This window comes from Phyllosticta citriasiana (genome assembly GCF_038021145.1).
Source record: "Phyllosticta citriasiana strain CBS 120426 chromosome Unknown IWZ02scaffold_4, whole genome shotgun sequence".
Taxonomy (NCBI): domain Eukaryota; kingdom Fungi; phylum Ascomycota; class Dothideomycetes; order Botryosphaeriales; family Phyllostictaceae; genus Phyllosticta; species Phyllosticta citriasiana.
The window spans coordinates 241679-269674 of NW_027117281.1; the positions used below are offsets into that span (position 1 = coordinate 241679).

General features: G+C 57.0%; 12 protein-coding genes across 12 annotated transcripts; 4 read left to right on the forward strand and 8 right to left on the reverse strand.

Moving 5' to 3' along the window:
- Window positions 1-204: 204 nt before the first annotated feature.
- Window positions 205-3840, reverse strand: IWZ02DRAFT_445862 (spindle pole body component alp6). Its single transcript, XM_066767194.1, has 4 exons — window positions 3505-3840; window positions 3396-3457; window positions 2414-3349; window positions 205-2366 (listed from the first exon to the last, which is right to left on the reverse strand). The coding sequence occupies exons 1-4, from the start codon at window positions 3648-3650 to the stop codon at window positions 646-648; spliced, it is 2865 nt and encodes a 954-aa protein (XP_066624289.1). The 5' UTR covers window positions 3651-3840; the 3' UTR covers window positions 205-645.
- A 234-nt stretch (window positions 3841-4074) lies between these two features.
- On the reverse strand, window positions 4075-5465 carry IWZ02DRAFT_198673 (short chain dehydrogenase/reductase). Its single transcript, XM_066762530.1, has 3 exons — window positions 5026-5465; window positions 4709-4963; window positions 4075-4571 (listed from the first exon to the last, which is right to left on the reverse strand). Exons 1-3 carry the CDS (start codon window positions 5362-5364, stop codon window positions 4311-4313), a joined length of 855 nt encoding a protein of 284 aa, XP_066624290.1. The 5' UTR covers window positions 5365-5465; the 3' UTR covers window positions 4075-4310.
- Window positions 5466-5938: 473 nt separating this feature from the next.
- On the reverse strand, window positions 5939-7278 carry IWZ02DRAFT_198661 (uncharacterized protein). Its single transcript, XM_066762529.1, has 3 exons — window positions 6429-7278; window positions 6063-6372; window positions 5939-5997 (listed from the first exon to the last, which is right to left on the reverse strand). The coding sequence occupies exons 1-2, from the start codon at window positions 6891-6893 to the stop codon at window positions 6136-6138; spliced, it is 702 nt and encodes a 233-aa protein (XP_066624291.1). The 5' UTR covers window positions 6894-7278; the 3' UTR covers window positions 5939-5997; window positions 6063-6135.
- A 41-nt stretch (window positions 7279-7319) lies between these two features.
- Window positions 7320-10100, reverse strand: IWZ02DRAFT_445868 (fungal-specific transcription factor domain-containing protein). The gene has a single exon (XM_066767195.1). It carries the CDS (start codon window positions 10008-10010, stop codon window positions 7665-7667), a length of 2346 nt encoding a protein of 781 aa, XP_066624292.1. The 5' UTR covers window positions 10011-10100; the 3' UTR covers window positions 7320-7664.
- Window positions 10101-10250: 150 nt separating this feature from the next.
- IWZ02DRAFT_497709 (putative MFS multidrug transporter) lies at window positions 10251-13386 on the forward strand. The gene is made up of 9 exons (XM_066770193.1): window positions 10251-10985; window positions 11041-11064; window positions 11117-11157; window positions 11208-11516; window positions 11564-11711; window positions 11761-11963; window positions 12018-12102; window positions 12162-12371; window positions 12429-13386. Exons 1-9 carry the CDS (start codon window positions 10737-10739, stop codon window positions 13083-13085), a joined length of 1926 nt encoding a protein of 641 aa, XP_066624293.1. The 5' UTR covers window positions 10251-10736; the 3' UTR covers window positions 13086-13386.
- A 944-nt stretch (window positions 13387-14330) lies between these two features.
- IWZ02DRAFT_488749 (uncharacterized protein) lies at window positions 14331-15636 on the reverse strand (the record flags this gene model as incomplete). The annotated part of the gene is made up of 4 exons (XM_066769498.1): window positions 14331-14347; window positions 14411-14866; window positions 15107-15569; window positions 15622-15636. 4 exons carry the CDS (start codon window positions 15634-15636, stop codon window positions 14331-14333), a joined length of 951 nt encoding a protein of 316 aa, XP_066624294.1.
- A 296-nt stretch (window positions 15637-15932) lies between these two features.
- Window positions 15933-17557, reverse strand: IWZ02DRAFT_198733 (uncharacterized protein). The gene is made up of 4 exons (XM_066762531.1): window positions 17028-17557; window positions 16553-16921; window positions 16245-16385; window positions 15933-16177 (listed from the first exon to the last, which is right to left on the reverse strand). Exons 1-4 carry the CDS (start codon window positions 17277-17279, stop codon window positions 16010-16012), a joined length of 930 nt encoding a protein of 309 aa, XP_066624295.1. The 5' UTR covers window positions 17280-17557; the 3' UTR covers window positions 15933-16009.
- Window positions 17558-17561: 4 nt separating this feature from the next.
- IWZ02DRAFT_445879 (uncharacterized protein) lies at window positions 17562-18961 on the reverse strand. Its single transcript, XM_066767196.1, has one exon. The coding sequence runs from the start codon at window positions 18937-18939 to the stop codon at window positions 17635-17637; it is 1305 nt and encodes a 434-aa protein (XP_066624296.1). The 5' UTR covers window positions 18940-18961; the 3' UTR covers window positions 17562-17634.
- Window positions 18962-21593: 2632 nt separating this feature from the next.
- IWZ02DRAFT_198800 (Tannase/feruloyl esterase) lies at window positions 21594-23623 on the forward strand. Its single transcript, XM_066762533.1, has 2 exons — window positions 21594-21962; window positions 22027-23623. Exons 1-2 carry the CDS (start codon window positions 21760-21762, stop codon window positions 23456-23458), a joined length of 1635 nt encoding a protein of 544 aa, XP_066624297.1. The 5' UTR covers window positions 21594-21759; the 3' UTR covers window positions 23459-23623.
- Window positions 23624-23788: 165 nt separating this feature from the next.
- IWZ02DRAFT_488752 (uncharacterized protein) lies at window positions 23789-24991 on the forward strand (the record flags this gene model as incomplete). The annotated part of the gene is made up of 1 exon (XM_066769499.1): window positions 23789-24991. The coding sequence occupies one exon, from the start codon at window positions 23789-23791 to the stop codon at window positions 24989-24991; it is 1203 nt and encodes a 400-aa protein (XP_066624298.1).
- A 745-nt stretch (window positions 24992-25736) lies between these two features.
- IWZ02DRAFT_515501 (uncharacterized protein) lies at window positions 25737-26888 on the reverse strand (the record flags this gene model as incomplete). Its single annotated transcript, XM_066770651.1, has 3 exons — window positions 25737-26662; window positions 26712-26730; window positions 26819-26888. The coding sequence occupies 3 exons, from the start codon at window positions 26886-26888 to the stop codon at window positions 25885-25887; spliced, it is 867 nt and encodes a 288-aa protein (XP_066624299.1). The 3' UTR covers window positions 25737-25884.
- Window positions 26793-27883, forward strand: IWZ02DRAFT_198839 (uncharacterized protein). Its single transcript, XM_066762534.1, has one exon. The coding sequence runs from the start codon at window positions 26930-26932 to the stop codon at window positions 27662-27664; it is 735 nt and encodes a 244-aa protein (XP_066624300.1). The 5' UTR covers window positions 26793-26929; the 3' UTR covers window positions 27665-27883.
- Window positions 27884-27996: the final 113 nt, after the last annotated feature.

Sequence of the window (27996 nt, forward strand, 5' to 3'; positions counted from 1 at the left end):
TGGATGGCACGGTACTGGGGAGGAGCCGGGCTGTTATCCTCCCACTTCTCCATCAGGCTAGGTCCTCTTTGGCTGGCGCACAATGAAACTTTCAAGTCAAAGGTTGCGGCTGCAGCTGCGGTGGCCGTTAGATACGGTACGGTACCTAAGGTCAGTAGCTGGTGTTGGTTGCGTTGGTTGGCCTTGTGATCCCTTGTTCGTTGTTCTCCTGCAAGGACTGAATGGGCATGCTCGCCTTCAACAACAACAACAACAACAACAACAGCATTCTGTTGGATGGCCGTTTGTCCAGCCAGCACAGGACCTGGCCGTTGATCATACGTCGCCGTCGTCGTATCTAAGTTTCGTCTCGTTTCTCGTTTCGCGTTTCACTGTTGCCCAGACCTGTCACAGCCAAAACCCCTGCGCAAATCTTGGGTATGCATGCACCCGTCCGTCCGCCCGTCCGTCCGTCTGTCCGTTATATGCAACCGCCCGCACGCACAAGCAGCAGATAATAATTACATGGGCAACAACACTGTGAGAAAGGGATAAGAAAGACAAGTCGAATGGTATCCCACCAGAACTACGCCCAGCCGCCAGCCCACCCATCCATCTACATGAATGGCAACCAAACACCATGGAAAGCAAATCACCAGCTCTACCTCACGCCCTCGTCTCCTCCCTTCGACTCCCTCCCCTCTCCAACGCCTCGCCCCGACTCCTCCTGCCCGTCGACGCGCCTGCCCCGCTACCCGCGCCCCCACTGACAGTCTTCTTGCGCCTCACCGGCGCGTACGAGTCGTTGAAATTCATGACCATGGCCAACCACCGCATATCGGCATCGGGCTGGTGCAGCAGGTCGCCCAGCAGCAAATTGACCTTGACCTTGAAATCGCGGCCCAGCAGACCGAGCCGGTTGCGCAGTCCCACCAGAATATCGTCGTCTTCGGCGCCTCCGCCGGCATGAGGCGCATTGGGGAGCAGCGGCGGCGGAAACCCGTCGCCGTCGCTATTGGTCGCGCTGCGGCTGCGCGTGACGGGCGAGTCAAAGGCTCCCGAGTCGCGATCAGACAGACCCCATTTGCCCGCCGCCGTGCGCGTCTCAATCTTGGCGGCGCGCTCCTGGCGGCGTGCAAACTCGGCCGTCGAGAACGAGTACAGCCCGTCGACGGCGTCCTTGTACCGGAGCATGATCTTGAGCAGCTCGTGCAGCTGGCCCGTAAAGTCCATGCGGTCCGATGAGTTTAGCAGTCCTTTCCGCGTAATGTTTGTGAGGTACTGCGCGTGCGCCTGGATCAGGTCGTCGAGCGTCGCTTCTGGTCGCCGCATCCTCTCTTGCAGCTCGTTCCACGACGACTCGATGACCTCGAACAAAATGTAGTACTGCAGCTGGTTGACAAAGTGAATCATCTCGGCCACGGTGCACCGTGCCTTTTTCCAGTCGGACCCTAGCCGGTCTTCGACGGCCCCAAGAAATTGTCGTGCTGCCGTCATGCACCGTCGCCAAGTGCTGCCCAGCGCAAACTCGACGCGCTTGACGCGCCACAGGAAATTAAACATTTTGAGGTATTGCTTGCTGCCCATGGGCGTGACGATGACGTCGACCGGCGCGTCAATCTTGTATTCGAGCGTGAAAACGTCCCACCCAATCTCGCCGTGGCTGAGTTCTAGCATGCGCGAGTCAAGTCTGCGCAAGACCTCTGGAGAGTCGTACTGTGCATTCGAGTTGCGCACCGCGTGCTCCAGCTGCGCCGTCAACGTGTGCCTATACTGCGTGTTGGCCGGCTGGTCCAGATTCGAAGACAGTGACTCCATCAGCACGGCGATGAAATCGCCAGCACCCAGCAGAATGTACTTTTTGAGCGCCCGAAGATGCTCAAAAAGCTTGAACTTGTTGGCCATGAGATGAATCAGCCTCGCCATGGTCGTCTTGTACGCCTCTCCAATGTTGCGTTCCAATGCGGCCGTGTCTCCGTAGCGCAGCTCGCGCGAGGCGTCTTTGGAATAACTCTCGACCCACGCCGCGTCGCCGCAGCCGTAGCGAATAAAGTTCAGCGTCTTGCCAATCAAAAAGACCTTGTTGGCGAACTCGGGTGACACAATCGTGGGAGTCATTTTGTCGTTCAGCTTGTACTTGTCCTCCCACACGCTCGTCGCAGCGCCTTTGCCGGCATTCTCGTCGTTGGCGTCTTCGTATTGTTCCGACACGAAAAACTCCTGGTAGGGATCCGAGAGCTCGCCGTCATAAATCCATTGTCGTAGCATGTCGTAAAAAGGTCGTGTAACGTGAGCAAGGAGCCGTTCTGCAAAGGCGCCTACAAATGGGTCGCCGTGTGATAGGGAAAATGAATGAATAAGGGAAATCAGCTCGCCACCTTTTTTGCCTGCAACCTGTCAGCAATCGTACCCTCCACACCTTTGGAGATCTTACCCTTGGACTCTTCTATAATCAAGCTCATCAGTCGCAGTCCCATGGTGGCCTCTCGCGTCCATATCACGCATCGCTTCAACGTCACTCCCGCCTTGCCGATTCCTTGTCTAGGCTGCGAGTCATCCAACATTGACAGCGCCCTCCGTATCTGGCCTTCAAGAGTAGCCACCAGGCCCAGGTAAGCCCGTAGCTCAATGCCCAAAGCCGAACGGAGACTCTGTCCGACCAAACCCCCTTCGGACGAGTCGACGAATTCCGACAGGTTGCGGTACAGCAGGGACGGCTCAGCCAGCGTGTGCAACAGGCTCACCAAGGGCGCCGGCAGCGTGGCGGGGATCTTGAGCGTTGATGGAGCTGCGAAAGCGAGGTTGGACGACGAAAGACCTTGCAGCGTAAACGGCAAGTCGCGCAGCAACGCCGTCTCCGAGGGCTCGTAGGACGTCAGCGACGTGTATTTTTTCTCTCCACCCTTTTCCGCCGCTGCCTCCTCCTCCTTCTTTTGCAGGCTAGTCCTCTTCCGGTCGATCGATGCCGTCTTGGACCTCTCATGTCCCTTTTGCTTCTCCGACGGCTTTGTCCGTTCCGTCGACGCCCTGGCGGGTTTGGGCTCCTCGGCAGGAGGCAAGCGCTGCAGGCCCTCGTTCGCAAAGGCCTCGTTAAACATAGGATTCTCGGCGAGCTGCCGTTCTCGTGCGAATCGCGTGGGCGACAGCGGGTTCTCGGGGGCGGTGAGCGACTGGTACGCGGCCTCGTTTCGGACAGGAGACCTGGGAGGGGAGCGCAGGTCCTGCAGCGCGGCGGGCATGTCCGAGTCGGACAGCCGGTACAAAAAGTAGAGCATCGCCCATTTCTGATTCAGCACTGGCTGCGTGAGGAGTCTCGAGTATAGGTTGGCAAAGTGGAGCGGCTTCTCCGGCGAGCTGCTCTCGCGCACAACTGGCAATGGTTAGCCACGTTCGACTTGTTGCGCCAGCGCACTCACGCTTCTTCTTGATGAGGTCTGCGGCATGATTGACGTCGGACGCTATGCTGGGTTCGCCTGAGCTGCGCGGGAGTTAGCAGAGCCCGCGATCGAGGTGTTTTGTTCTTGCCTGCCTATGGCGTCCAGGGCGTAGTTGAAGGCATCGTCGAGGCGCTGATCCGCGGCGTCTTCGTCCTCATGGGGATACTGGGGCAGCAGGTACTCGAGGAGCTTGGATAGCGCGTGCTCGACGCGTTCTTCTGTGGTCTGAGGCATTGGTGTGGGGCTCTGTCATTGCTGCCGGCGCTTACACCTGGTCGCGTTGGAGCGGCGGGCGACGCGATGTTTAGGTTGCGCCTGCGGGGGCCGGCCAATTTTCTCCGGGTCAGTTGGCCGTTTTGAGCACCTGGATTTTGAACATGAACATCCACCGCCGCTCGACGTTTGCTCGATCCAAAGGCTGGGCATCCCAAATTTCATCGTCGTATTCATCCTTACCAAATATTTAAATGATCTGGTTAGACGTGAGCAGAGAAGACGAGTTTGAGATACCAATTTCGGTTAGCGCCTGCGCAAGCAGCCAATCAAATGCAGGCCATGCCATGGTCAAGCCCGGTCATTGACGACGAATGCTCCACTGACGGAACAATCTGTGTTCTTGGTGAAAGAGCAAGAAAGAGAGAAAAGGACAGGCAGCAACTCAGTGGACACAAAAAAAAATTGAAGTTCTATAGGGAGCGGCCGTCTGCCATTACAGCTGCACCTCAGTAGCAGTCGTCCACCATCACAACCACGCCCAGCGCTATCACACAGTCACAATGCCAAAGGCAGAGCCATCCGGTTCGTGAAGTGACAACAAGCAGGTAGATCTAGAGCGACACAAAAGAGCATTAGACGAGAATCCCCAATCCACGACCCCCAATCCCAACCTTCCATCTACACGCTCGTCCTCTCCATCCACTCCCTCGCCTCTCCCTTCCACTCATCCCGCCACCGCGTCAGCGCCGGCCTTTCTTCCACAACGTCGCCGATGCTCCACAGTATGCGCTTCTTGTCCGTCGCCTCGTCGACGTCGTTGTCCGGGCAGATGACGTAGAACTTGTCCTTCTCCATCTTTTGGACGAGGTAGGATACGACTTGGTCAGCCGACCACGCGCCGGCGGGCTTCTCGCGCGAGGCGCTGGGGCCGCCGCCGGTCTGTTAAGTGGGTGGTGTTAGTTGGTATGTCGGGTTGGAGTGGATGGAGAAAGTGGATCGTTGGAGACGATAGGGTAGGGTTTGTTGGGGTTGTTGGAAGGGGAAGGGGAGGGGGAGGGGGAGAAATGGATACATACCATGCCAGTAAAGGTCCAGCCCGGCACGAGCAGATGCACGCTGAGGTGCTTTTCGTCGCGCAAGTCGTAATCCAGATGCTCAGCCAGCGTCTTGACGGCTGCCTTGCTGGCATTATACGCCGGGTTGCCGGGCGGGTTGGTGATGCCCTGCTTGCTGCCCGTGACGATGATGGCGGCCTGTTTCTTTTGCTGCTGCAGGACAGGGACGAAGGCGTTGACGCCGTTGACGACGCCCCAGAGATTCGTTCCTAGAATCTTTTGCATCGTGTCTCGTCAGCACCGCAATAAACAGTGTATAGGAACTGCACTGCACACACCTTCTCAAACCCCTCCCTCTCTCCCCACCGACTCCCCTTACCCGCCGTCCCCGCATTCAGCGCCAGCACCTCGACGCTACCAAACCGCCCCACCGCGTCCTTCTTCAGCTTGTCCCACTCTTCATGGCTCGCCACGTTGACCGCGTACGTCTCGACGTCCGCCGCGCCGTCCTTGCTCAGCTCCGCCTTGGCTCGCGCCAGCGTGTCCGGGTCGATGTCGACGACGGCCAGCTTCATGCCCTGCGCCGCGCACCGTTTGGCCAGCGCGAGGCCGATGCCGGAGGCGCCGCCTGTGATGAGGGCCGTGTTGCAGGGGGCGAAGACGGCGGAGGCGGGCATGTTTGAATCTTCCTTTGTTTGTTCGTGGTAGGGATGGCAAAAATGTGGTTGGCACGCGGGAGGAATCTTCGTTGGTAGGTCTGGGTATCAATTGGAGTCAAGAGGGAGCATTTGATACTTTTAGACGACGCCTAGATGAAGAAATTACAAATCGTAGTGGATCTATTGAGGTGTTTACTTTTTAAATCCGCGTCTGTACTCGCGTAGTTAAGTTGACGTACCGTGTTCTACGTGGGTTGGAGTACCTGCGTCGGCCAATCGTATGACGTCGGTGCGGGGTAGCTTCGTCGTGTCTGTCCGGGTGCATTTCCTTTCTGGGATGGGTATGAGAAATGCTGACACAGTGGGTGAAAAAAAGAAAAAACAAAAAATGACACTTGGTAATAGGCAAAAACAGCTCGCCAAGCGCAATTGCGACGGTAGATGAATGCTCCCTCAGCATAGCTATGATGGCGGACGACTTCTCCCTGAGCGCGACTAGGACGGCGGATGACTGCTCCCTAGAGGATGTCTCATTTCTTTCTACACCCACTGTGTTGGCGTCTCCAGACTAGAGCATGATATTTTCGCTCGAGTCAATTGGATCCTTGGGCACCCGATGTGGCTGTCGAAGAGTAGGTGTTGAATCGTCGTCTGTGAATGTCAATGGCGCATAGTCGCTCGAGGAAAAATGTTTGGAGAAGCTTGGAGAAGTTTACCAGCCACATCTTTGATTGGAAAATCGGCGTAATTAATGTCCAGAGGTGTCCCACTCCTGTCCTCTCATGTCCATCACTTCAACAACTTCCTCACGCTCGTCTCCATCCACAGCTTGGCGTACTCGCGGTGCAAATAGTCAAAAAGAGCCGACGGCGGGGCGGCGCTGGCGCCCTCCTCAGTGCTGTCAAAGAAGAAGCTCTTCATGGCGAAGACGGCGTCGTCGCCATCCTTGCGGACCTCGATACTGAAAATGCCGTCGTTGTTGCGCGGGCCCTGCTTGCGCGGCGAGTCGCCGCAGCGGACGACAACCTATCAAGCCATCAGCTCGCCATTCTCGAAACCATCTGTAACACAAGCAAGCTCACCTTGTCCGACGCCCGACCCACAACTTCGAAATGATCCGCTATGCGCTCGCCGACCTTGTACGCGCTCTTCTCCATGTCCGCCCTCTCCCAGAGATCCGTCTCGCGGCCGTCGAGCTGGCGGAACGCGCGCTCCATGATGCGGCGCTGCAACTCGAAGCCGGACCCGCTCCACACGCCGGCGCAGAAGCGGCGCGTCAGCTCGTCCAGGTCGGTAGTTTGCAGCTGCGAGAGGGGCACCCGCCGCTCGCAGTGGTCCAGCATCACCGGCCGGTTCTTGTGCGGGTTGATGCGCGCCACGCTCGACGCGATGCTCGAGTATGCCGGCGACGACACGTCGATCTCCTGGAATTGTGTTTTGCGCGAGTACACCTTCCACCCTGCGAAGCCGACCGCTGCGCCGGTCGTCGTGTACAGCGCGAAAGTACGCGCGGCGCGCATGAAGCGCGATCCGGTGGAGGGCGGCATTGTAGATGGATGAGGACGGTAGCGGTGGTGATGGATGTGGTGTGTGAAGTGAGGAGTGGGACTGAAGAGCCGTATCAATCGTCCGGATTCTCGAGACCGAGGGTGCAGTACGCGCTGAATCAATCGCTCGCGAAATAGCCGCTCAAAATGCAAAACAAAATAAAACAACAATGGTCTCGTTACCGGACACGTTGACACCTGCGAAATCGCTTGGCCAAGATGTGATGGAGGAATTGTGGTGTGGTCAATGGAATTTTAGTTCCTGTCGACCTAAGGGCGGTGACGTGTGACGTGACCCGAGTCCGGCCATAGGTACCTAGAGATTCGGACGGAGTTGCGCAGAGTGTGACCCAGGCCGTTCGGGCCCGCAAATTCCCGTTTCTGTTGCAGTACTCTGGCGCGCTAACTGCCTTTGGCCTGAAAAGACTTCGCTTTTGGTATGGAATTATTCCAGTGGTTGAGTCTAGGGCGTACGCTACAGTGAAGATGATGTCAAGTCAGACTGTCGACACGCTTCTCATTGCAAGATCGAAACTTTCGATGCTCGGGTGCTTTTCTTACGGAAACCGACAGAGTGAAATGTGCCCGCGGTAACGGTAGATTTTTCCCAGCCCCAAAGCCGACGATAAAGCCAGTAGATCCATTGGCATTTCCTCCCGCCGTATACCTTGTATGTACATTCGGTATCGAGAATAACACCTTCCTGCCCTATAATAATGTTGAATGGAATTTTTTGAAGCAGAGGCAGCAGAAAAGATGTGTAGACAGATATCATCCCACCAGGTCAACAGCAAATCCACCAGCTTGCAGCCCGAATTCTTGCAGCAAGCCATCCCACACGTCCCAATCAATGGGACTCGCGTCGGTGTTGAGGGGTGTGTTCCATCCGCTCGCGCTGACGGGTGGCGTCGTTTGTTGCTGCTGCGGCAGCGGCGCCGCCTGGTACGCTTCTGTGTGCCTGGCTTCACCATCCGGACCGCCCGAGCCCCCACGGCTGTCGGTGATTGACTTGTCCCTGGCTCTGGCAACAAGCATGCTGACAGCCTTGAAGTCGTCAATGGGAGGTGGTGGGCGATTTTGGCGAGCGTGCTCGTTGGCATACGAGTTCCATGCCTTTGCAACCAGGTTCCCGACGGCAGTATGAAGAAGGTTGGTAGGGTCAGACACGATCTGACTGTGGTACTCGAGCGTCTTGTTAACCTGGAACCACGCCTTTTCGATTTCCTTGTCGTCGACATAGTTGCGATTCCGCAGAGCAATGAGGAGGTAGATGAGAGCGTCCCACTGATAGTATGCGTCCACGTGCCACATGAATTTCTGCAGAGATGTGTCTCCGTGTGCCAGGTTGTCAAGCTCGATTGTCTTGAGTGAAGTTGCAAAAAGGAGGTCCCTTTCAGATCGGGGCAAAGACTTGCCCTTGTCGGGATATTGCCGCGGATGGTGTGCCAACAGTCGTGTAACGCAAAGAGCGCACCGTGCGACAATGGCAGTGAGATAGTGTAGTGGCACAGAAGGATCGCAGTGTCGGAGGAATTTGGTCTCGAGCATCTGCTCAAACTCGTCAATGGCACGATCCCTCTCGGCCAGGGAATCATCCCCATCTGTTAAGCGTTGAGCATCCGAAAAGAAGAGATGTCTATGGCGACGCATGAATCTGCCCATTTTGAAGCGCAGCAGACAAAAGAACATTTCTGTTGGGCCGCTATGTTCTGGAGGGAGTTGCTTCATGTCGGGATTCAGCTCGCTGTCGTTGACATTCAGAGGCAGGTCAGTGTCCCAGTGCGCCTGCAAGAGGGGTGAAATGCTACCACCTGCAAGCTCCGACGTTCGGACCTCAAGGGGGGTGAGCTGCCACCAGACTCGTCTCCGCATCTCAATGTCGAACAAGGGAATGCCGAGTCTGGAACCATCCTTGTGGAGCCCAATCCTCTGACTCATGCGGATGGCGAGGCCGGTCATCGACCACTGCGTGTGAATATCATGGTAGGATCTCATGGCAAGCAAAAAGAGAATGAATGCTTGCAGCACGACCAGGTCAGATGATCGGAGAAATCCTGCCCTATGCAGCGCGACCTTGGTAGCGTACTGGAACTTGGTAAGCAAGTGGGGCTTGTTTTCACCCAAGGTCGACTGGCACTCGTCGCTGGTCATGGAGACGACGGCCATGAGGTAGATGGAAAACATGAGTAGCTCCGTCTCGGCATCAATGGCCTCTAGATTGCTGACTGCTTTGAGGACCTGTCGTTGGACGGTAGGGGCGTGGAGCAGTTTAACAAGTGGGTTGACATTGTCCAGATAAGCTTGCCAGAGGGTGAAGATGTGATGCGACTGGGGATGAAAGTTGCGAAGATCCAGTTTGTGGCCGTGCATGAGGCCTAGGACAAGCTGCCCTTCGTCCAGGCTGTAGGGATCGAATTGATTCGCAGTCGAGGGCCTCGCGCTGGAAGGAGTTGGAGCGTCACGGAGCAGCTGCTTTGGATCTCTGATTTCGTCGTGAATGCCTTTCCAGAGGTTGCTTTCGAGATATCGGGAGCTGCCCCTTTCAAAGACTAGACGGCCAGTGTCGGGGGTTTTGGTGGCAGCAGGGGAGTCTTTGGTGGCAGGCGGCCCAACGGGATCCCTCGGTCTCGGCTGGTCCCGAGCATTGAGCGGAGTGAATCCAGGAGCCCAAGAATGAGTCGAGGTCGGAGCAGCAGACGGCTTGGTCGCGGTAGGTTTGGAGTCAACGTGGGCTCCAAATTGGGTGAGAAGATGCTCATAGTGATCGAGCTTGGCATGGAGGTCCTCGTCGGACAGCTTGCGTTTGCGACGGGGCGCCGGGTCCCGAAACTCGCAGACGGCGCGATACCTCTTACAGGACGAGCATGGCTCGGTGCGATCGCACTTTACTTTGCGCTTTTGGCAGCTGATGCAAGCGTTGGGCTTGAGGTTGGCGGGACTGCCAACTGGGCCGTGATCAAGAGTCGATGCAGCGGTTGGAGGGGGCTTAACGTCTTGGGAGGGATTGGTGGGCACAGCACAAGGTTGGAGCGGATGCTGAGACATTTGGACTTGCGGGTGATTGCGCAGCGGATCGCGAACGGGGTCCGCGGCGACGGGAGGGCCGGTGTTGGTCATCAAGCAGAGGCTTGGCCGCGCAAGTGCAGAGAGCAAGTGTGATGATGAAGGCGAGACGGAGGGAGCGGAGGGTTCGGGAGGCGATGATGCTGGTGGATGTTGACGGGCTGGACCCGACCTGCTCACTGACGGGTTTCGGGCGGGGGAGTCCGATCCGATCCGAGCGCAAGCCTCTTTCGGCTCGTCGGCCCCATGACTTTGCCGCCTCGGGCCCTTACGCGGACACCCGACTCACCCTCTGCACCACCACCACCACCTCCTCTGTCTTGGACAAGACACACGCTGACCGTCTTGTCAATTCATCCCATCTCCAGCTTTTGACTCCCGTCCCCTTCAACTGTCGTCTACAAAGATGTCATTGTAACCTTCTCGCCCTCGCACCACCCATCTCATCTCCGCCTCGTCGACGCCTCTTGCAAGCCTCAACGCCCACCACAAAGCCTCCCTCTCCTTAATTGGCAAACCACCTTCTTCTCCTCCTCCATGATGCAAACTACTACAGGTCCAAATTCACGATGCACACGGACGCGCGCTACTCCGCGTCTTCTCCGTGCCCCAGTTATAAGACTGCATGCACGTCGGCGTCAGCCTCGTTACACCACTGCCTAGCACCAGACCCTTTTCTTTCCCTCAAGTCTGACTTGCTTCCTTCTCCTTTGGCCGACGTCTTTCATTTTCATCAATTCTCTGATTTTTCCGCTTCCTTTGCATCTCCAAGTCGTCGCAATGATCGACAAAAAGCCCGAACCAAGTGCAGTTGATGCGCAAGCCCCTTGTGATGATCCATCAGCCAAGGCAGATGTCGAAGCCGGCGGCCTCCAAAGCCCTCCGGAGCCTCTTTATCCCCCAACTCGCGTTGTCGTTCCAATTCTCCTGGGCATTTACGCTGGAATCTTTCTTGTGGCTTTGGATCGGACAATTGTTGGTGTGGCGATTCCGCGCATTACTGATGAATTTCATTCTCTCGGTGACGTTGTGAGCTACCAACAATGAAAATCAGGTCTGCAAATGTTGTCTAATGAAGCTTCAGGGATGGTATGGGTCTGCGTACATGGTGAATTCGACCAACTCCCACAAATCCCGTCAATTCACTAATCTCGTCAAAGCTCACGGCTTGTTCCACGCAACTCGTCGTAGGGAAACTATAGTAGGTCTTCACACTCCAATTTCTCGTCTATCATTTAACCACCTTCACAGCACCTTTTACAATCCAAAATGGGTCTACTTGATCAATCTGCTTTTATTCACCGTCGGATCAGCTGTCTGTGGCGCCGCGCCCAACTCGATCGCCTTCATCCTCGGCCGAGCAATCGCGGGACTCGGCTCTGCAGGCATGTTTACAGGCGGCGTCCTGCTCGCTATCCCATTGATGCCGCTCCAAAAACGTGCCCTGATCCAAGGACTCGCTGGTTCAATCTTTGGAATAGCTTCGGTCACTGGTCCCCTCATTGGCGGCGCCTTCGCGTCCAGTTCCGCAACCTGGCGTTGGTGTTTTTACCTGAACCTGTAAGATTTGCGTGACGTCGGTTGGAATCATTTCTGACGAATGGCAGGCCCATTGGAGCAGTTACAGCGGTGCTGATTCTCTTTGTGCTCAAAAATACGCCTCCGCCACGTAATGCTGGCCTTACGCTCAAGGAAAAAATTATCCAGCTTGACCCTCTTGGCCAATTTCTGTTTATGCCATCAATCATCTGTCTTGTACATCATGCCAAGCTCATGCCATATTCAGGTACCTAACTTTTCGTAGATTCTCGCTCTCCAATGGGGCGGCAACGACTACGCGTGGTCCAACTGGCGCATCATCTTCCTCTTCTGCATCTTTGGAGTACTAATTCTCGCCTTCATTGGCGTCCAATTGCACAACAAAAATGATACGGCGACCATCGCTCCGCGAATCGTCTCAAACCGTACTGTTGCTGGCGCCCTGTGGTTCACCTTTTGCAACTCAAGGTAAGAAAGCTTTTATTTTTTGGTATTTCGATTTTCGGGCTGACACTGCAATAGCTGCATGTTTGTTTTCGTTTACTACCTCCCAATCTGGTTCCAAGCCATCAAAGGCGCATCGGCTGTTCATTCTGGCATCATGAACGTGAGTTGAAGCGTCTTTTGCATCTCCTCGTTCTTCTTCCACTGACCCTTTACTCGCAGCTGCCATTGGTATTAAGCCTCGTCGTCGCCAGCATCTTGACCGGCATCAGCGTCTCGCGCATGGGCTACTACACGCCCTTCCTAATCGCCTCGAGCGTCATCGTCTCAATCGGCGCCGGCATGCTGACCACGTTCCGCACCAACACCGGTCACCCAGCCTGGATCGGATACCAGGTTCTCCTCGGTTTCGGGTTAGGTCTGGGCATGCAGGTAGCTCTCCACCCCCCATCATTGCACTCCCCCATCATCACTGACACAGCCATCCAGCAAAGCAACATCGCAATCCAAACCGTGCTCAGCCGCATCGACGTACCAATGGGGACAACGCTCCTCTTCTTCTCGCAGCAGCTCGGCGGCGCCATCTTCGTCGCCGTCGGGCAAAGCATCTTCACCAACGACCTAATCAGCGGCGTCGCGGCGCTCACGAACCTCGACCCGCGCTCCATCACCGCCATCGGTGCCACCGAGCTGCAACAGCGCGTCCCCGCCGACGTCTTGCCGCAGGTCCTCGTCGCCTACAACGACGCTCTCGTCCACGCCTTCCAGGTCGGCTTGGCCATGGCGTGTTTCTCCATCCTGGGCTCCGCCGCCGTCGAGTGGCGGAGCGTCAAGTCGGCTAATTCGGATTTGAAGGGCCCGGAGGCGCCCAACGATGCACCGGCCGCGGCGGGCGTGGCGGCGCCGCCGGGCGTCGAGGTTGAAAAGGAGAAGGTGGCTGTTGAGGCAGAGACGGGTCGAACGGGTCCGTCGGCGGATGAGAAGGTGGTTGAGAAGGTCGATGCGGATGCGTCGAGGAAGGGAAGCAATGCGGAAAAGGAGGGCGCTCCGGCGCTTTCTTCTGCCGCCACGGAGAAGGAGATTGAGGCGCAGGGCGCGTCGAGAGCGGCGTCGGGAGCGGAGGCGACGACGGGCGAGAAGAATTGATGTTGGAGATGATTGAATTGCGACTAAGGCGCACGCAAGCAAGGAGTTGGACTTTCAGAGTCGCTCTGATTTCTGATTCTCCCCTCTCTCTTCCTCTTTCACAACGCAATCATAATCTCAGACACGCAGAACGAGTGAACGAGCAAAGGCATCCAAGACGGCATGTGGCCACACAAACTGTCTGACGAACTGTAGAAGGCTCTGTATTTAGCGTTATTATATCCAGCAGTAGCAGTAGCAGTAGCATACATGTAGCACGTAAAACTTGTATATAGGCATGAATCAACTAGCAAAACACAGCAACACGTTCCGGTCTGTCCACATGGATCTCTGTCCATGGGCTATCAAAAACCTGCCACCGCAGCACAGGCTGGGCCACACGATCCACGCACGCACAGAGGGAGCGACACGACCGCCTCCAAAACGAAAAGGGCAAAAAGTGGAAGCAGAAAGCAAGCCCAGAGGAATACCAGAGCCGTTCAGTTCAGTTTGTTCGACGCGCTGACAGACGAGTCAGAACCACTTTGCAGTCAATCGTGCATGGTTTCAACTCCGGGATGTCAGGTCGTCTCCCAGTTCAGTTCTGCCGTGGAGGCCATAGAGTAAGGAAGCATCATCAGACCGTACGTGTCCGATTTGCGTGGAGTCACTTGACACTACAAAATGGAAGATACTACAGCGTACGTGCATGCATACCAGATGAGCAAAAGCAAGCTACGTATCACAAACAACCCTCCAATGCCGACCTAGGCACCCACGACCCAGTAGCGCTAGAATCCCAGACAGATTGGATAAACCCATTGTGTTGTTCATTCAAGGAAACGAAATTCATTAACCCCCATCCATCCCCCAAACCCAAACCCAAACCCAAAGCAAATCAAATCCGTCGTGGTGCAGTGGCAGCAGCCCGCCAGACCTCACAGGAGCCAGATGTCCGAGAGCTTTTGTAATAAAGAATCAAGCTAGTGACTATTCTGCCGCGTGCGGCTTCTCTCCCTCTTGACCTAGGGGGGAGTTGACCTTGACGTTGAGTAGGTTTGGAAACCCGAGTTCGATTGTTCGATTCTCGGCGATGGAGTATTTTTTCTCTTGGGGAGTTCAGCGTTTTTGATGGTAGGTACATAGGGTAGTTTGCTGTTTGCTGAGATGCCTGAATACTTTGGGCGTCACGGGTGTCGCGAAATTGCATCGAATGCTGATATATGTGTGCAGCCGAAGTAAGCAAGCAAGCAAGACCTTTGCAGCCTAGCCTCTTGAACTCTCTATTTCAGCCAGTTTTCAAACCACACTCCAATCAACGCCAACAACCCACCTCCTCCTCTCACTCCCCCTTCCAACCTGCACGTCCCAACTCGGCGCCGCAATCTTTACCTCATCGCCCATGGCAACCCCCGCACGCACCCCCTTCGCCGGCCCCACAAGCAGCGCCCTCGCCTCCTCGCCCTCACCATCCCAATCCGTCTTCCCAGCAATCAAACGCAGCCGATTCTCCCCTAACGCCTCGCGCGAGCCTGCAACCACCATGCTCGACACCCGCGACGACGTGCGGGCGGCGTCGGGTCCGTGACCGACGCCCAAGATCCAGCCGCGCACCGTCTCGGCCATGCCGCCCGGCACAAACTTTTGGTTGCGGCGGTGCGGCGAGAAGTGCTCGGGCAGTGGCGTTGCGTCGGCGGCGGTGGGGTCGTTTTTGCTGCCATGCCCCACAGATGGTGGGAGGCGGAATGGGTTGCGAGGGCGAGATGTTGTTTTTGTTGTTGTTGGAGGCGGCGGCAGCGGGTCTGTTGAGGTTGGGGCGAGTGGATGGGCGCGGCTGGGGGTTGCTTCGGTGTGCTTGAAGCGTGGTGGTCGCGTTGTGCGTGGGGGGCTTGTTGGGTGCGGTGGTGATGCTGCTGGCTGGGTCAAGACTGATGGGTCATGTCTGGCTTCAAAGTCTTGATGCAGTGACTGTCGTCGTGGGAGTGGGTGGGCCTGGTCAGGACCAATCCCAGGTGTGGCTGCATGCAAAGACAAGCGTCTACGCTTGGCCGGGTTCTCATCAACAAAATCGACATTTATCCGTGGTGTTTGAGAGAAGACGTTGCCGTGCGCGTGTGGAATTGGAGCATGGCCGGACTCGACGCTTCCCACAACCTCTCGGGACTCGGTATCAAAAAGCATTTCATCATCTGGATCCCCTTGCTCTTTAGCGTTGCCATCTGGTTGCGACGAGTCGTCAATGCTGTCCGTCCTGTCCAAACGGGGACCGAAGTGCTGTTTTCCAGACGCTATGCTTCTGTTGAACTGGGAGCCCGTCAGGTTGGCACCATGCCCGAGCGCAGGAACCGAGAAGCGCGGCGTTGGCTTGAATTGCGAACTAGACACATCGTGACGAGTTTCGATTGGAGGCGGAGACGGAGGCGGGAGTGCCTGGCGCAGAGCGGACGGCCGCTTGTGAGAAGATCTAGAGTCCCGCGGCGGCCTGAAGCGGTGAGGAGAAGGCGCCTACCGTCGCTCTAGTCAGTTACTGCTTCGGCCAACGATGGGAAAAGCTCACGGCTGGTGGAGGCATGATGGTGGTGCAGAGACGGACTGGAGATTGCGGTGCGACGGGACCTGAGGGCCGAGCAGACGATGACGTCTGGGGCCTGGCCTGGCCTGGCCTGGCTGCCTGAGGCGCGCGACGCGTCTTCCCTCCCTCCCTCCCTCCCTTCCGCTCGGCCCACAACCTCTCCATCTCGTCCCCTGTCGACCCGTCCAACCGCTGCAGACCAAAACATCCGACAGCCTAATTCCAGACGTCCGACCAATGATCTACGAATACACGCTTCGAATCCAGATCTTGCTGATAACCGCTCAAGAATGATCCCCGACGGCCGCATCGCCGAAACCTTGATACCCAATCTCTCCCAAGACCCGTTCTACCAATGCATGGCTTACAAGTCTTAGAAGCCGGCCGCGGCCAGGAGTAAGAACACGATGCTCGGCGGAGCGAGGAAGACGGCGTGCAACCACACGAAGCTCGCCATGACTTGTACTGGCCCGCGGCTGGTCTTCCCTCTCAACGTCCCAGATGTCAGTGTATGCGAGATTGACGTTGCCAGGCTAGAATGCTGTCCGACGGCGACAAGTAATCAGCATGAAAAGCGGCAATTAGCGTCCAAGGCAGCAAGATCGTACCACTGTAGATGCTGTCGTGCTCAGCTCGTCAGCTCCAGGCACCGCCGCCGTAGTCGTGGCCATCGTAGCCCCCAACGGCAATTCCCTGGACGACGCATTACTTTTGCCGGCGGTGGCAGAAGCAGCAACAGCATCATCGGCCTGTCAGGACCCGACTCCCAGCAGAGAGGGAGTCTCGCGTCAGCCACAGACCATGCATACATGCATGCGCATCTCATCTCACCCCTTCCTCCTCGTCCCCCTCCCACCACCACATCACCCTCGGCCGCAAATAGCAGCAGTAGAGAGCAACAAGAAATGTGACTCACAACATCATCACAGCACGCAACCTGCCCACTGCGTCCTCCTTCTCCGCTTCCCCCTGTCCCTGTCCCTGATTCTGTGCAAGCCCTCGTCCTCGCGGCGTTGTCTCCTGCGCAGCACACCTCGCCCACCCCGGGCCGGTAGCAGGTGTACGTCGGCCATGCGCCGCCGCAGTATCTGACGCCCTCGCCGCGCCGCGCGCAGCATGCGTCGCCGTCGTCAGACTGCGCACAGGACCAATCGGCAACGGTAGATGTCGCGGCCATCAACGTCGGTGACGTCTTCTTCGTCGTTGTCGTGGGTGTCGTCGTCGACGAAGTACCAGTCCCATGCCCATCATCATCATCATCAGACGACCCCGATACACCAAGGCCCTGTAGTGGTGAGACACCGCATCAGCTATTACACCGTCTATTCCCCGACCAGCAACGTGGCACAAAGCAGGCAAAACAAGGCCAAAAAGCAACTGTTGTAACTCACCACTTCCCCACAGCACTCGTCACCGCCCGAACAAGCCGACCCGTCGGCGCAGCACGTCTGGCCCGCGCTCGGATCGAAGCACCCGGTGCGGCCGCACGACGCGGCGTTCGGGCCCAGACAGGCCTTGCAGTCGGCGTCGGTGCTGGAGCCGGGTAGGGCGCAGGAGATTTGTCGGGGCGATAGGAGGGTTGCGGGCGTTGGTTTTGGGAGGGAAAACATGGTGAGGAGGAGAAGGATGGGGAGGAGCTTCATTGTGGCGAGCTTGGTCCTGAACTCTTGGGGAGAGATAGCAGGTATGCCGGACTTGGGGAGAGGGAGGTTGTAGTGGTGGATTTATAATTCTTGTTGACCGAGAATTCTGCTATTGAGTGCTCTTTTGGCAATGTTGCTGTCGCTGGCCGAGACAGTCTCATGTGCTCGCTCGTGAATCGGCAACAAGTCTTTCCACACGCATTCAAATCTGCAGCATACAGAATAGAAAAACGATGGATTGGTATCTGGGGTATATCAAGCAGCACAAAAGACTCATTTCAAAAAAAAAACTAAAAAAAAAAAAAAAAAAAAAAAAAACTCACACATCCGTCCCCCCACCACCACCACACTCAATCTACCTCCTCACATTCTTCATCCGCGCCTTCTCCGCCTGCATGGCCCTCTCCAAGCGCGCCGCCGCCCTCTCCGAAATCCTATCGTCGTCCTCGTCGTCGTCCGCCGCCTCCTTTTCTTCCATCCACACCTCGCACCACCAGCAGCGGCAGACGTCGTACTCGTCGCCGTAGGCGCGCTTGTACAGGGCCTGGGTGTCGCGCCAGGCGTCGTCGCGGGCGGCGTCGTCGATGGTGTCGTCGTGATTGATGAAGCGGGCGGCGTAGGCGAGCGAGGCGGCGGCGTAGCGGGCAGGCGAGCACAGCGCCGTGTGCCACGCGACGTCGATGTGCAGCGTGGGGACGAGGGTGGCGTCTGGGTGGCGCGCGAAGAGCAGCAGGAAGCGGTGGTAGCGGAGCACGGCGTGGTGCAGGGTGCGAGCGGCGGCGGGCGAATGCACCCAGTTCAGCGACGCCATTTTCTCCCAGAATTCCTCCTGGCGGTGGATAGCGGGGAGCAGGAAGGACAGGGCCGCGCTGTGCGCCTCGTATGCTTGAGGCAGCGGTGTGTATTCATAGGGCAGCACGCCCAGGCTGGACAGGCGGAAGGGCTCGCTGGCGTCGGGCAAATGCGAGTGCGCCAGCTTCTCGAGGAAGGTGCGCGTCAGCGTGTCGTGGATCTTGTCTCGTTGGAGCGACGAGAGCAGGTACGCTTCTAGCCCCGTCTTTTGCTGGAACACGTCTTGCGCTTCGGCTGTCAGTTGGTAGGTGTTGGTGGAGGCGTCGATGGCTCTGTGGACGGCTTTCCAGGGGAACTCCATCTGCAATAACGCTTCGCGCCCGTTGCGGCAGAGGGCTTCGTATTTCCGTGGCGTGAGCAGGTACGTGTGCCAGACCATCAGGACGTCCAGCGGCGGAAGTGTCTTCTTGGTGATTTGGGGAACTGCTCCGTCAGGGGCGTCGAGGATCTTGAGCAGCGCGTCCCACCACTTGCCGAATCGCAAGACGGCCAGGGTCAGATAGGTGTTCCAGGCTGCCTGGGCCCTGGCGCTCCGCTTGCGCTTGGTGACTACGCCGAAGCTGTAGGGCTGCCTCAGATTGAGCGCGTGGGCGACAATGTGCGATTTGGCGCATCTCGACTTGACCGTTTGGAAGACTTCGAGCAGCTCCAGGTGCACGGCGCATTCTGCAGCTCGGGGAAGGGGTTCCTCGGCCGTGGAAACGTCCAGCAGAGACGTCTGAGATGCCCGTCCAAGGGGCTTGAAGAGAGAGTGAGCCGGGTCGCGTAGGGGAGAAGATGTCACGTGAGGAGCTGGTGACTTGAACATCTTGAAGGGCTTTTTGAGATGACTGCCGGCAAAGTCAAAGGCTGGCAGGACTCGACGAGGAATACCGACTCACTGGAGGTTTTTGGGGCGTGGCTCCTGTTGCATGTCATGTAGGGTGAGGTGAGCAACATGGAGTCATGAAAGATGCGCGAAGGGCCATTGGGAGCAAACGGAAGGGAATTATTTGAAGCAGCACGCACCGGGGCGTTGCAGGGAAGCGAGACAGGGCTGCGATGGTGAGCTTATTCAGGAAAGAGTTACGGTGGTGGCTGAGGGTTCGATGACAAGGCTGACAGCGGTTCTGCCTCTTGCGGCTTCGAGTGCGGTGGCGACGAGCATGCTGAGCTGAGTGCTTCCATGTCCAAGACAGGGTTTGCGTGTGTCGAGTCGAGTCTGAGGTTTGAAACATGCAGATGATGGCCACCCGCCGCCGATGTTCTACCGTCCGTCTCTCTGTCTCTCTCTCTTCTTTTCCTCGACCACGACCGGACACCATCACTCGACGACCACGACATGCCCCCCCCCCCCCCCCCCCTCGCTATTCCTCGCCTCGCACTCGCTCTCCCCAAACCTCGGCACTTCATTCTCGTTCTCATGTACGACACCAACCAGCTTCTCCGCTGCCGCAGATCCCACTTCATTCATATGGCGGCCCGCCTGATATCAGTTTGGGGCACGCGCAGTCAAGGCTGAAGTTTATTCATGTCATGCACCTATATCCGGGCTCCAGCATGCCAGCACCGGGGTGACGCCTTCTCCGTTGCTACCCTACTGTACCCAGCCGCTGGACACGACGCACCACCCTACGTCCTCAACCTTCAGTCCCTCGTCGACACTCACAAAACGCCGCAATCTCAGCCCAACCCGCCAAACCCTACCCTCTGTACCGAACCGCTGGAAGAGACATCTGATAAACCTAACTAGCGTTCCCTCACTCGTGCGGGTCCTCCCGCATTTCCTGACCACAAACACGGCCAAAACCAGCTCCAAAAGTCCACGCCTTGTTTCCCAAGCGGGACGGATGCTCATGTTTGCAACACGGCCTCGGCCGCCTCGCACCCGTCTTTGTGAACGACAGATGCTGGAGTCCTCGTACCGCATGTGAGCACATGCCCCGGACGTCGTCGTCTTCTTCTGGCGCACAAGCAGGCTTTCTGCTCTGTCTCTGCATCGCACCCTGCCAAGAGGCCAGTCTTTTGCAATTGCCAAGTCAAGTTAGTTTTGCTCCGTGGCGTCGGCACCGGTCCCTACGTCCGCAAAGCCGTTGAAGCTTGGCTCGCTCGTGGCTCCAAGGTATCACTCTATCATGTTTTATCCTGAAACCTGGAATTTCGACGACTCGCTGGGACAGTTCACTTTTTGCTGATCTCTCGCTTTGAGGCTTGGGTTGTCCAATTTGTTCACGACTATGGCTACTCAACGACACACCCATCGGTCCGGCGTTAATGCTTGCGTGATACCACAACAGAATGGTTTGTTTAGTCCCACTTTGCTAACACGTCAAATGTACGAAGGATGTTGGAGAATGGCAGCGCATCTTTGACTGATCCTGAAACCGCCGCGGGAGGACAGTCGGCCAGACTCTGGCTGAGAGATCTTCATCTCTTATTTTGAACACTTACGTCCAACACCCTGCAGGAGTTGGGCCACATCGCCCGTACAATGCAAAAGAAATTCCACCTCGCCGCCGTACACCCGAGGCCGTCGTTCAACACCACGAATGCGCCAAGGGAGCTGTCGTTTACCGCCACCACTGTTCCAGGCAGCAGCCATTCCTGTCAAAACAGTCTCTGCCCGCGGGCTTCCTGAACCAAGCCAATCAATTTCATACGTCAGATCTTTTTGCTTGAGTCTCTCAATTTCTTTTCCATCTCACATTTCGACAAGACAACGAGCACAAATGAATAAACAGTCGACGTCATTGTCGAAAATGGCAGCTCGGATTTGCCGCCATTTGTGGGACCTGACAATCCCTGGCCTATCACAGGCCCGATGCCGCTAGCTCGTCATCACTGCAGGTGCCAGAATGTTGGCCCAGATATCAAGGTGCTGTGGATAAGCAGCTGGACCCTCAAAAGCCATCGTGACAGCCAACCAAGTGCTCGTCATGTTGCTGAAGTTCCAAGGTTGCGGGGAATCTGTACCCCACACCCTTCTCCCCGCACGGTAGCTTTCGTCCCCTGCCAAGTGCCAAGTCAGTTTATCTTCGGCCTCAAGACGAAAAGAGTAACCATTAAACGACTCGAGTGGGCTCCGATGAGGATTATCCTCGGCAGTGAGCCATGGACGCTTTTGCGCTGTACCGAGAATCAGGAAACTAGCCAAGGCTTCGTTTGACGACTGAATCTCGCCGAAGTCATAATTCGCCGACTCCGCTGACTCGTGGCACATAGGGATTTGAAAGACCATCGTGGAACGCAAAAAGACATCGTGAGCAAAGTTCAGATGTGTAGAGCACCACAACAGGTGCAATGACGTCGTCTGCATATCCGTGTCTTGGGACGCCGGCTAGAGTCTTGCCGTCTGCTCTACCGCACCCACAGATCTACTTGTTCAATGCGAACGCGAGAGAGCAGGTGACTTGGCGCAGGGCGCAAGCACATTTCCAGTCCCATGAGGCTAGCTCCAGAAGCGCACTGCGAAAGATGGCTTTTCCAGAGTGGGGCCCTTCGGAGACGGTACTGGCAGGCGGAAGTTGAGAGCTCCACTCCATGAGTCCCTTAAAGATCCTGCTTGCAGCTCTTAGTTGCAGCTCTCATCCCCCTCTCGTCCTTCGTTCACGCACCGGATTGCAAATCCTAATCCTCAGATCTGGTAGTCATGAGGTTTCCCAGCCCCAACAGCGCGTTGCTGTGCGCAGGCTTGCTTTTTGCAGCGGCTGAAGCGGCCTCCAACGACAAATTTGAGCAAAACTGCGGCTCCTTGCCCTCCTCTCTGGCCTCTGTTGTCCCCAATGCCACTGTTTGGTTCAGCGAGTTTGTGGCTGCTGGCACAAACTTGACCTTTCCCGATAACAACGCGACGTGAGTGACTCTTATCTTTGGCCCCCATGACTATCAAAGGAGTTGTACCTGATCCTCAACCCAGATGCAAGCGCCCTTCTCAGGTGGTTTCAAATGATCTTTGCCGTGTTGCGCTTCGGGTGCCCACCAGCAACCGCAGTGAAATCAGCATGGAAGCATGGCTGCCAGTCAACTGGACTGGACGCTTCTTGAGCACTGGCAACGGCGGTGTCTCTGGATGCATTCAGTACGAGGACATGGCATACACTGCAGGCCTTGGCTTTTCCACCGTCAGCGCCAACAATGGCCACAACGGTACTGGCGGAGAAGCCTTCTACAACAACGAGGACATCGTTACCGATTTCGCCTGGCGCTCGATGCACACGGGTGTCGTTGTCGGCAAGAAGATCAGCGAGGCATTCTATGGCAAGACTCACACCAAGTCGTACTTCCTTGGGTGCTCGACAGGAGGTCGCCAAGGCCTCAAGTCTGCGCAATCCTTCCCCGATGACTTTGATGGCATTGTGGCTGGCGCACCTGCTGCGGCCTTTGTCAACTTGACGAGCGGGTCTGGAAACTTGTACAAGATTCTAGGTGACCAAGACGCCCCAACGTACGTCTCGTCAGACCTGTGGGCGGCAATCCACGAGGACATTCTCAAGCAGTGCGATGGCATCGATGGCGTCATTGACGGCGTTATTGAGGACCCTGAACTCTGCCTGTACCGGCCTGAGAGCTTCATTTGCGCTCCGGACGCTACAAACACTACGTCCTGTCTCACGCCCGCTCAAGCCGACGCCGTCCGCCTCGTCTTCAGCCCCGTCTACGGCGTCAACGGCTCTCTTGTGTACCCGCGCATGCAGCCAGGCTCTGAGATTGTGGCCTCTAAACGTCTTTACGCCGGCCCATTCCCATACACCAACGACTGGTACCGCTACGCAATCTACAATGACCCCAGCTGGGACCCAGCGTCCCTTGACTCTGAGCAAATGGAATTTGCGTCCAACAAGAACCCCGGCAACATCCAGACGTGGGAGGGTGACCTCAGCGCGCTGCGGGACCGCGGCTCCAAGCTGCTGCATTACCACGGACTCATGGACGGGCTCATCAGCTCCGAGAACTCGCCGCGCTACTACAACCACGTGGCGCGCACCATGGGGCTGACGGTCGAGGAGATTGACGAGTTCTACCGCTTCTTCCGCATCAGCGGCATGGCGCACTGCACGGGCGGCGACGGCGCACACGCCATTGGTAACGAGCAGGGCAACATGGAGAGCCTCGACCCGGAAGAGAATGCGCTCATGGCCATGGTGCGCTGGGTCGAGGAGGGCATCGCCCCCGAGACGCTCATCGGCACCAAGTGGAAGGGCGACACCAAGGACACGGGCGTGGCCTACAAGAGGGCGCACTGCAAGTACCCGGCTCGCAACGTCTACGTTGGCTCTGGCGACGGCACCGACCAGGAGGGCTGGAAGTGCGTTGGTGGCGGACTTGGTGACGCGAAGGCGGAGCTTTGAGTATTGTGCGAGGGACAAAAGTTGGATATTTGCTAGGTCTTTTCTAGTCAATTGATTGCTGCTTGTTGCGGCTCCTTCACTCATTCACCTTGTCCCGATCCCTCCTCTCTTATGCAAAGGTGTCGCCCGGGCAATCACTCAGCAAGCAGCAGGCAGCTTGCGAGTCGACCTCTCACTCCAGCACTCAAATCCTCCGACAGCCAGCTCCTTTCTCGCACTTAATCCATCTTTAACACATGATCCATCGTCCATTGTCCACCATCCACCGTTTCCACCAGTCTCAATTCCATTCGACCTTTGCTGGCACCTCATTCCTCCGCCGCCGCAATCATGGTCAAGCACGCATCAACAAGCTCCAACACGCCCATCAAAAAACACCTTGGCGAGCGCTCCATGTCCATGTCCAGCCCAGCCACCACCTCGTTGTCGTCGTCGTCTTCTTCTTCGCCAGACAGCTATCACTACTCGACCAAGCTGCGCCGCATACCACCGGGCGGGCGTACGTCACCTTCGCCGTCGCCGTCGCCACAGTCTTCTCCAACATCGGACCACGTCTTCCACCTCCTTGCACCACCACAAACGCCGCCGCCCCGCCCACCCAACCCGCTGGCCAAGCAGAAAGCTTTTACCGAGCCGTCGCCGCAGCTGCAGGATGATGAGAATGGCGATAAGGGAGCGCAGCGCCGGTTGCTGACGCGGGAGCAGCTCGTCGAGGTGTTGAGGGGACGCGGACGTGGGTTGAAATTGGGGGTCATGGGGAGCTTTGGCGGTGGGGTAATGGAAAGGGGGAAGGAGGACGAGGACGAGGAGGACGAGGAGGAGGAGGAGGAGGAGGGAGAAAAGGAGCGCAAGGACGAAAGCCAGGACGAGGTTGAAGACAAAAATCGCGGTTTCGCCGCCGCCGCCGCACCTGAGCATCCGCCGTCCTCCTCCTCGTCGAATACCACCACCGCCGCCAACCACACAACCAGCAACCCACCATCTCCCGCCAACGACGCAAACACAAACGCATCCCCTTACCCCTCACACAAAACAACAACACACACCCTCCAAACACTTTTCACCCACCGCACCCACGCCGCCGCCGCCTACGAAGCCGCGCGCCAAGCACGCGTCGCCGCGCCCGAAGACGGCGCCGTCAAAGCAGCGTACGGCGAGGCGCGCGCGGCATACGACGCGGCAAGACGGGCGTACGCGAATGCGGTGATGGATGAGGAGGATGAGTTAGAGAGGGAGAGGAGGCAGAGGAGGAAGAAGGGGAAGGGGAAGGAGAGGAAGAGGGAGGAGGTTGGCGGTGGTAGTATGATGATGTGTGAGGATGATGAGGGAGAGGGAGAGGAAAAGGGAGAGCGAGAGGAAGAGCAGCAGCAGCAGCCGACGTCGCCAACGCCAACGCCAACGGGACGGAACAAGGATGAGGAGAAAGAGACGCAGAGGCAGAGGCAGAGGAGCCGGAGCCGGAGCCGCATCGCCAGTCCGCTAGAGCGTCTGGAGCGCAGCGTCAGGAGGATGAAAGCGAACCGAGCGATTTGAGTGTCGAGCGAGGAGAGACGAGGATGATTGCGGTTGGCTTCTCTGCGGTCGAGTACGGAGGAGTGATGGTCATGGTTGTTGCGATGGAAAAGAAAGACGAGGCAAGGCGGGCGTCTGCTTGAGATGTGCGTGCGTGCGTGCGTGGTACGAGATGGACCTTTTGAGCTTCCTTTCACTCTTCTTCTTTCTTTTTCTGTGAACAGACTAGATGACCGACTCACGGGACAGGAAAAGAGGAAAATCAAAGCAAAGGCTGAATGCTGAAATCAACCGATTCGACTCATACGAGATTCATGAACGGGAAACTGCAGTAGATGACAAGTGACTGAACTGACCAAAGAAGAAGAAGAAACTTCGCACAGCAAGGCATCGACAGCGAGTAAAATGATGCTTGAGCCCGTGAGTTGACCAAGATAATGTCGGAGTAGATGCCGGGGCGGGCAGGTATGCAGCAAGCAAGCAAGCAAGCGCACGCGCTCGCAGGCCAGGGTAAGAGATACGCGAGGTTGCGGCGAAGTTTCGACCAACCTCGACTGCTCGCCGCATCAAGGGTCCTCAAGCCCAAACGACGACCACGGCACGTGCTGGACATGCCACCGCGACCCCGCCAGAGACCTGAGGGCTGGCAGGCGCAACAGCGGGCGAAGTTTCGGATGGTTGCTGTTTCAAGGGTCCTCGGTCCCAAACGACGACCACTCCACGTGATGCGGTGAAGCCTTGGACGGCTTGAGTCTTCTACGGCGGACGCCTGCTTCGAGTCAATCAGTACCGGCTGCGAGATGTGGCCTTGCTGCTTGCTTCTCTCACTTTTTTCCTCGACTTGAGTGAAAAGGCGATGCCAACTGACTCACCACGCTCTTCTTCCACTCGACCACCTTTTGCTGCGAAGACCTCTACATGACACCGCAGCCCCCCTGCATCCTCCCGCCACCCTCTCCATCCGCGTTCGCATTCGCATCCGCCGCAGCCGCCGCCATCTTCGCCACATCCTCAACAACAAGGCCGCACAGCTCGCCCGTCAGCGCCGAGCACTCGGCGTACCGATCACACCGCATGGCCTGCGCGACGGCCAGCGCCTCGTGCGGCGTCACGATGCCGCCTCCACCTCCCGCCCCTTCAACCCCATTCCCAAGCCCACCGTCTCCCCGCCCTTCAACATCACCGCCTCCAACAGCATCCTCATCACGATACCGCAGCTTATCCCGCCGATCCCGACACAACCCCAGCACCATAACGCCCACCCTCTCATCCGCATTAAACGCCACATCCACGAGCGGCAGCCAGCGGTCGCGCAGCGCGGTCAGCGTGGCGCGGCGCGAGACGTCGAAAGCCAGGATGATGAGGTCGGGGGATAGCGCTGTGAAGGGGGTTGGGGAGGCGGTGTCGTAGAGGAGGAGGGCGTAGGGTTTGTTGTGTAGGCGGAGGGAGACGAGGTGGGGTTGTGCTGAGGGGGGGAGGAGGGGGAGGGGGAGGGGGGAGGAGGAGAAGGAGGAGGAGGAGGAGGAGGAGGAGGAGAAGGAGGAGGAGGAGGAGGAGGAGGAGGAGGAGGAAGGAGAAGAGGGGATGAGCGTTGCGTTGCTTGAGTTGAGGCTGGATAGGGAAGCGGAGGTAGAATCGTGCGGTCGTTTTGGTTGTGATAGAGGCGCGACGTGTGCGCCTTGCATCAATCGTCTATAACGATACTATCGCGTCAGCGCTCTGCCACATGCCACATACACACATCCCCTGTCCCATATCTCCTGTCCCACATCCCAAACAGCAACAGAGCAGAGAAAGAAGGGACAGGCAGGCGGGAAGACAAAACGTACGACAGAAAAGTCGACTTACCGACGCGCGGTTCGCCGAGGACGAGCACCGTCACCGTCGGCACCTCTGCGTCTTCTGTTGCTGCGACCATGGTGGTTTGGCGGGTGTGCGGACCAGCGACGTGATAAGTGGATGATGGATGGATTATGGAGGTGTGCGGCTGCACGGACCAATGCCATAGGGACGACTCTCGGGCTGGACGCGGGCAGGGATGTTGCGTCGTCTCTTGAATGTCTGCCGGTGTCTGCTTTGGTAGGTATAAATGCTGAACATGTGCTGCATTTCCATGTGTACGTAGTTATCGAAAAAAACATCTCCGCTACCTTTCTCCCACGAAATGAGGCATCAGAAAAGCAATTCAACAGTCCCAAACCCTCCTCCTCACCCGCATCATCTCACGACTTTCCCTTCCCGCTCATTACTACTCATCAGCTCCTCTCCTCCTCAACAATCACAATGTGCACACTCAAAGCACATCAAATGTTCGTAAACTTTTTTATTGGCCATCTATCCATAGGCCACATCTATACTCGACTTGATCCAGTGTCCCTATTGCCGCTTGAGCGGTTGGGTGGAATCAAGATATCTGTCGGTGAACCAGCGAGCTGCAACAACGAAGAAACAAACACGACCACGACAATCCATCCGAAGCATCCAAAATCCAATCCCCCCGACCCCCCATCGGCGGTAGTGGTCTCATCAGTCCGGTACCTGACGTCGTGGGTATGTGTGTTGTGTGTGTTGTGTGTAGTGCAGCCGCACCCGAATCCGAACGAAGAGAAGAGAAGAAAAAAAAGCAAAAACCAAAATCGAGCCTGTTGTTGCCCCCATACATGCTTCCCATCTCGACACATGTACCGATTTTGAAGAAGCCCAAATGGCTCTTGTCTGTCTCCGTCTCGTCGTCCCCTGATCATCTCCATCAACTCTGTCAATCCATCGTCCCCTGAAAATCATCCCCGTTCATCCCGTGCTCGATCAATGGCGTAAAAGCCCGACTCGCTGGTGATACAGCAAGAGTGGAGAAGTGAAGAGTGCAGTAAAAAGCAGAGAATCAACAAAAAACAGAGGTGCAATAACCCAAAGGTTGTCCATGTTCGTCATCGGTGGCGACTGGCTGGTTGGCCGGTTTTGTGTGCGTGTAGCAAAATTCGACTGCTGGCTGATTGTGTGTTTGTGTGTTCGACAGTAAGATGTTG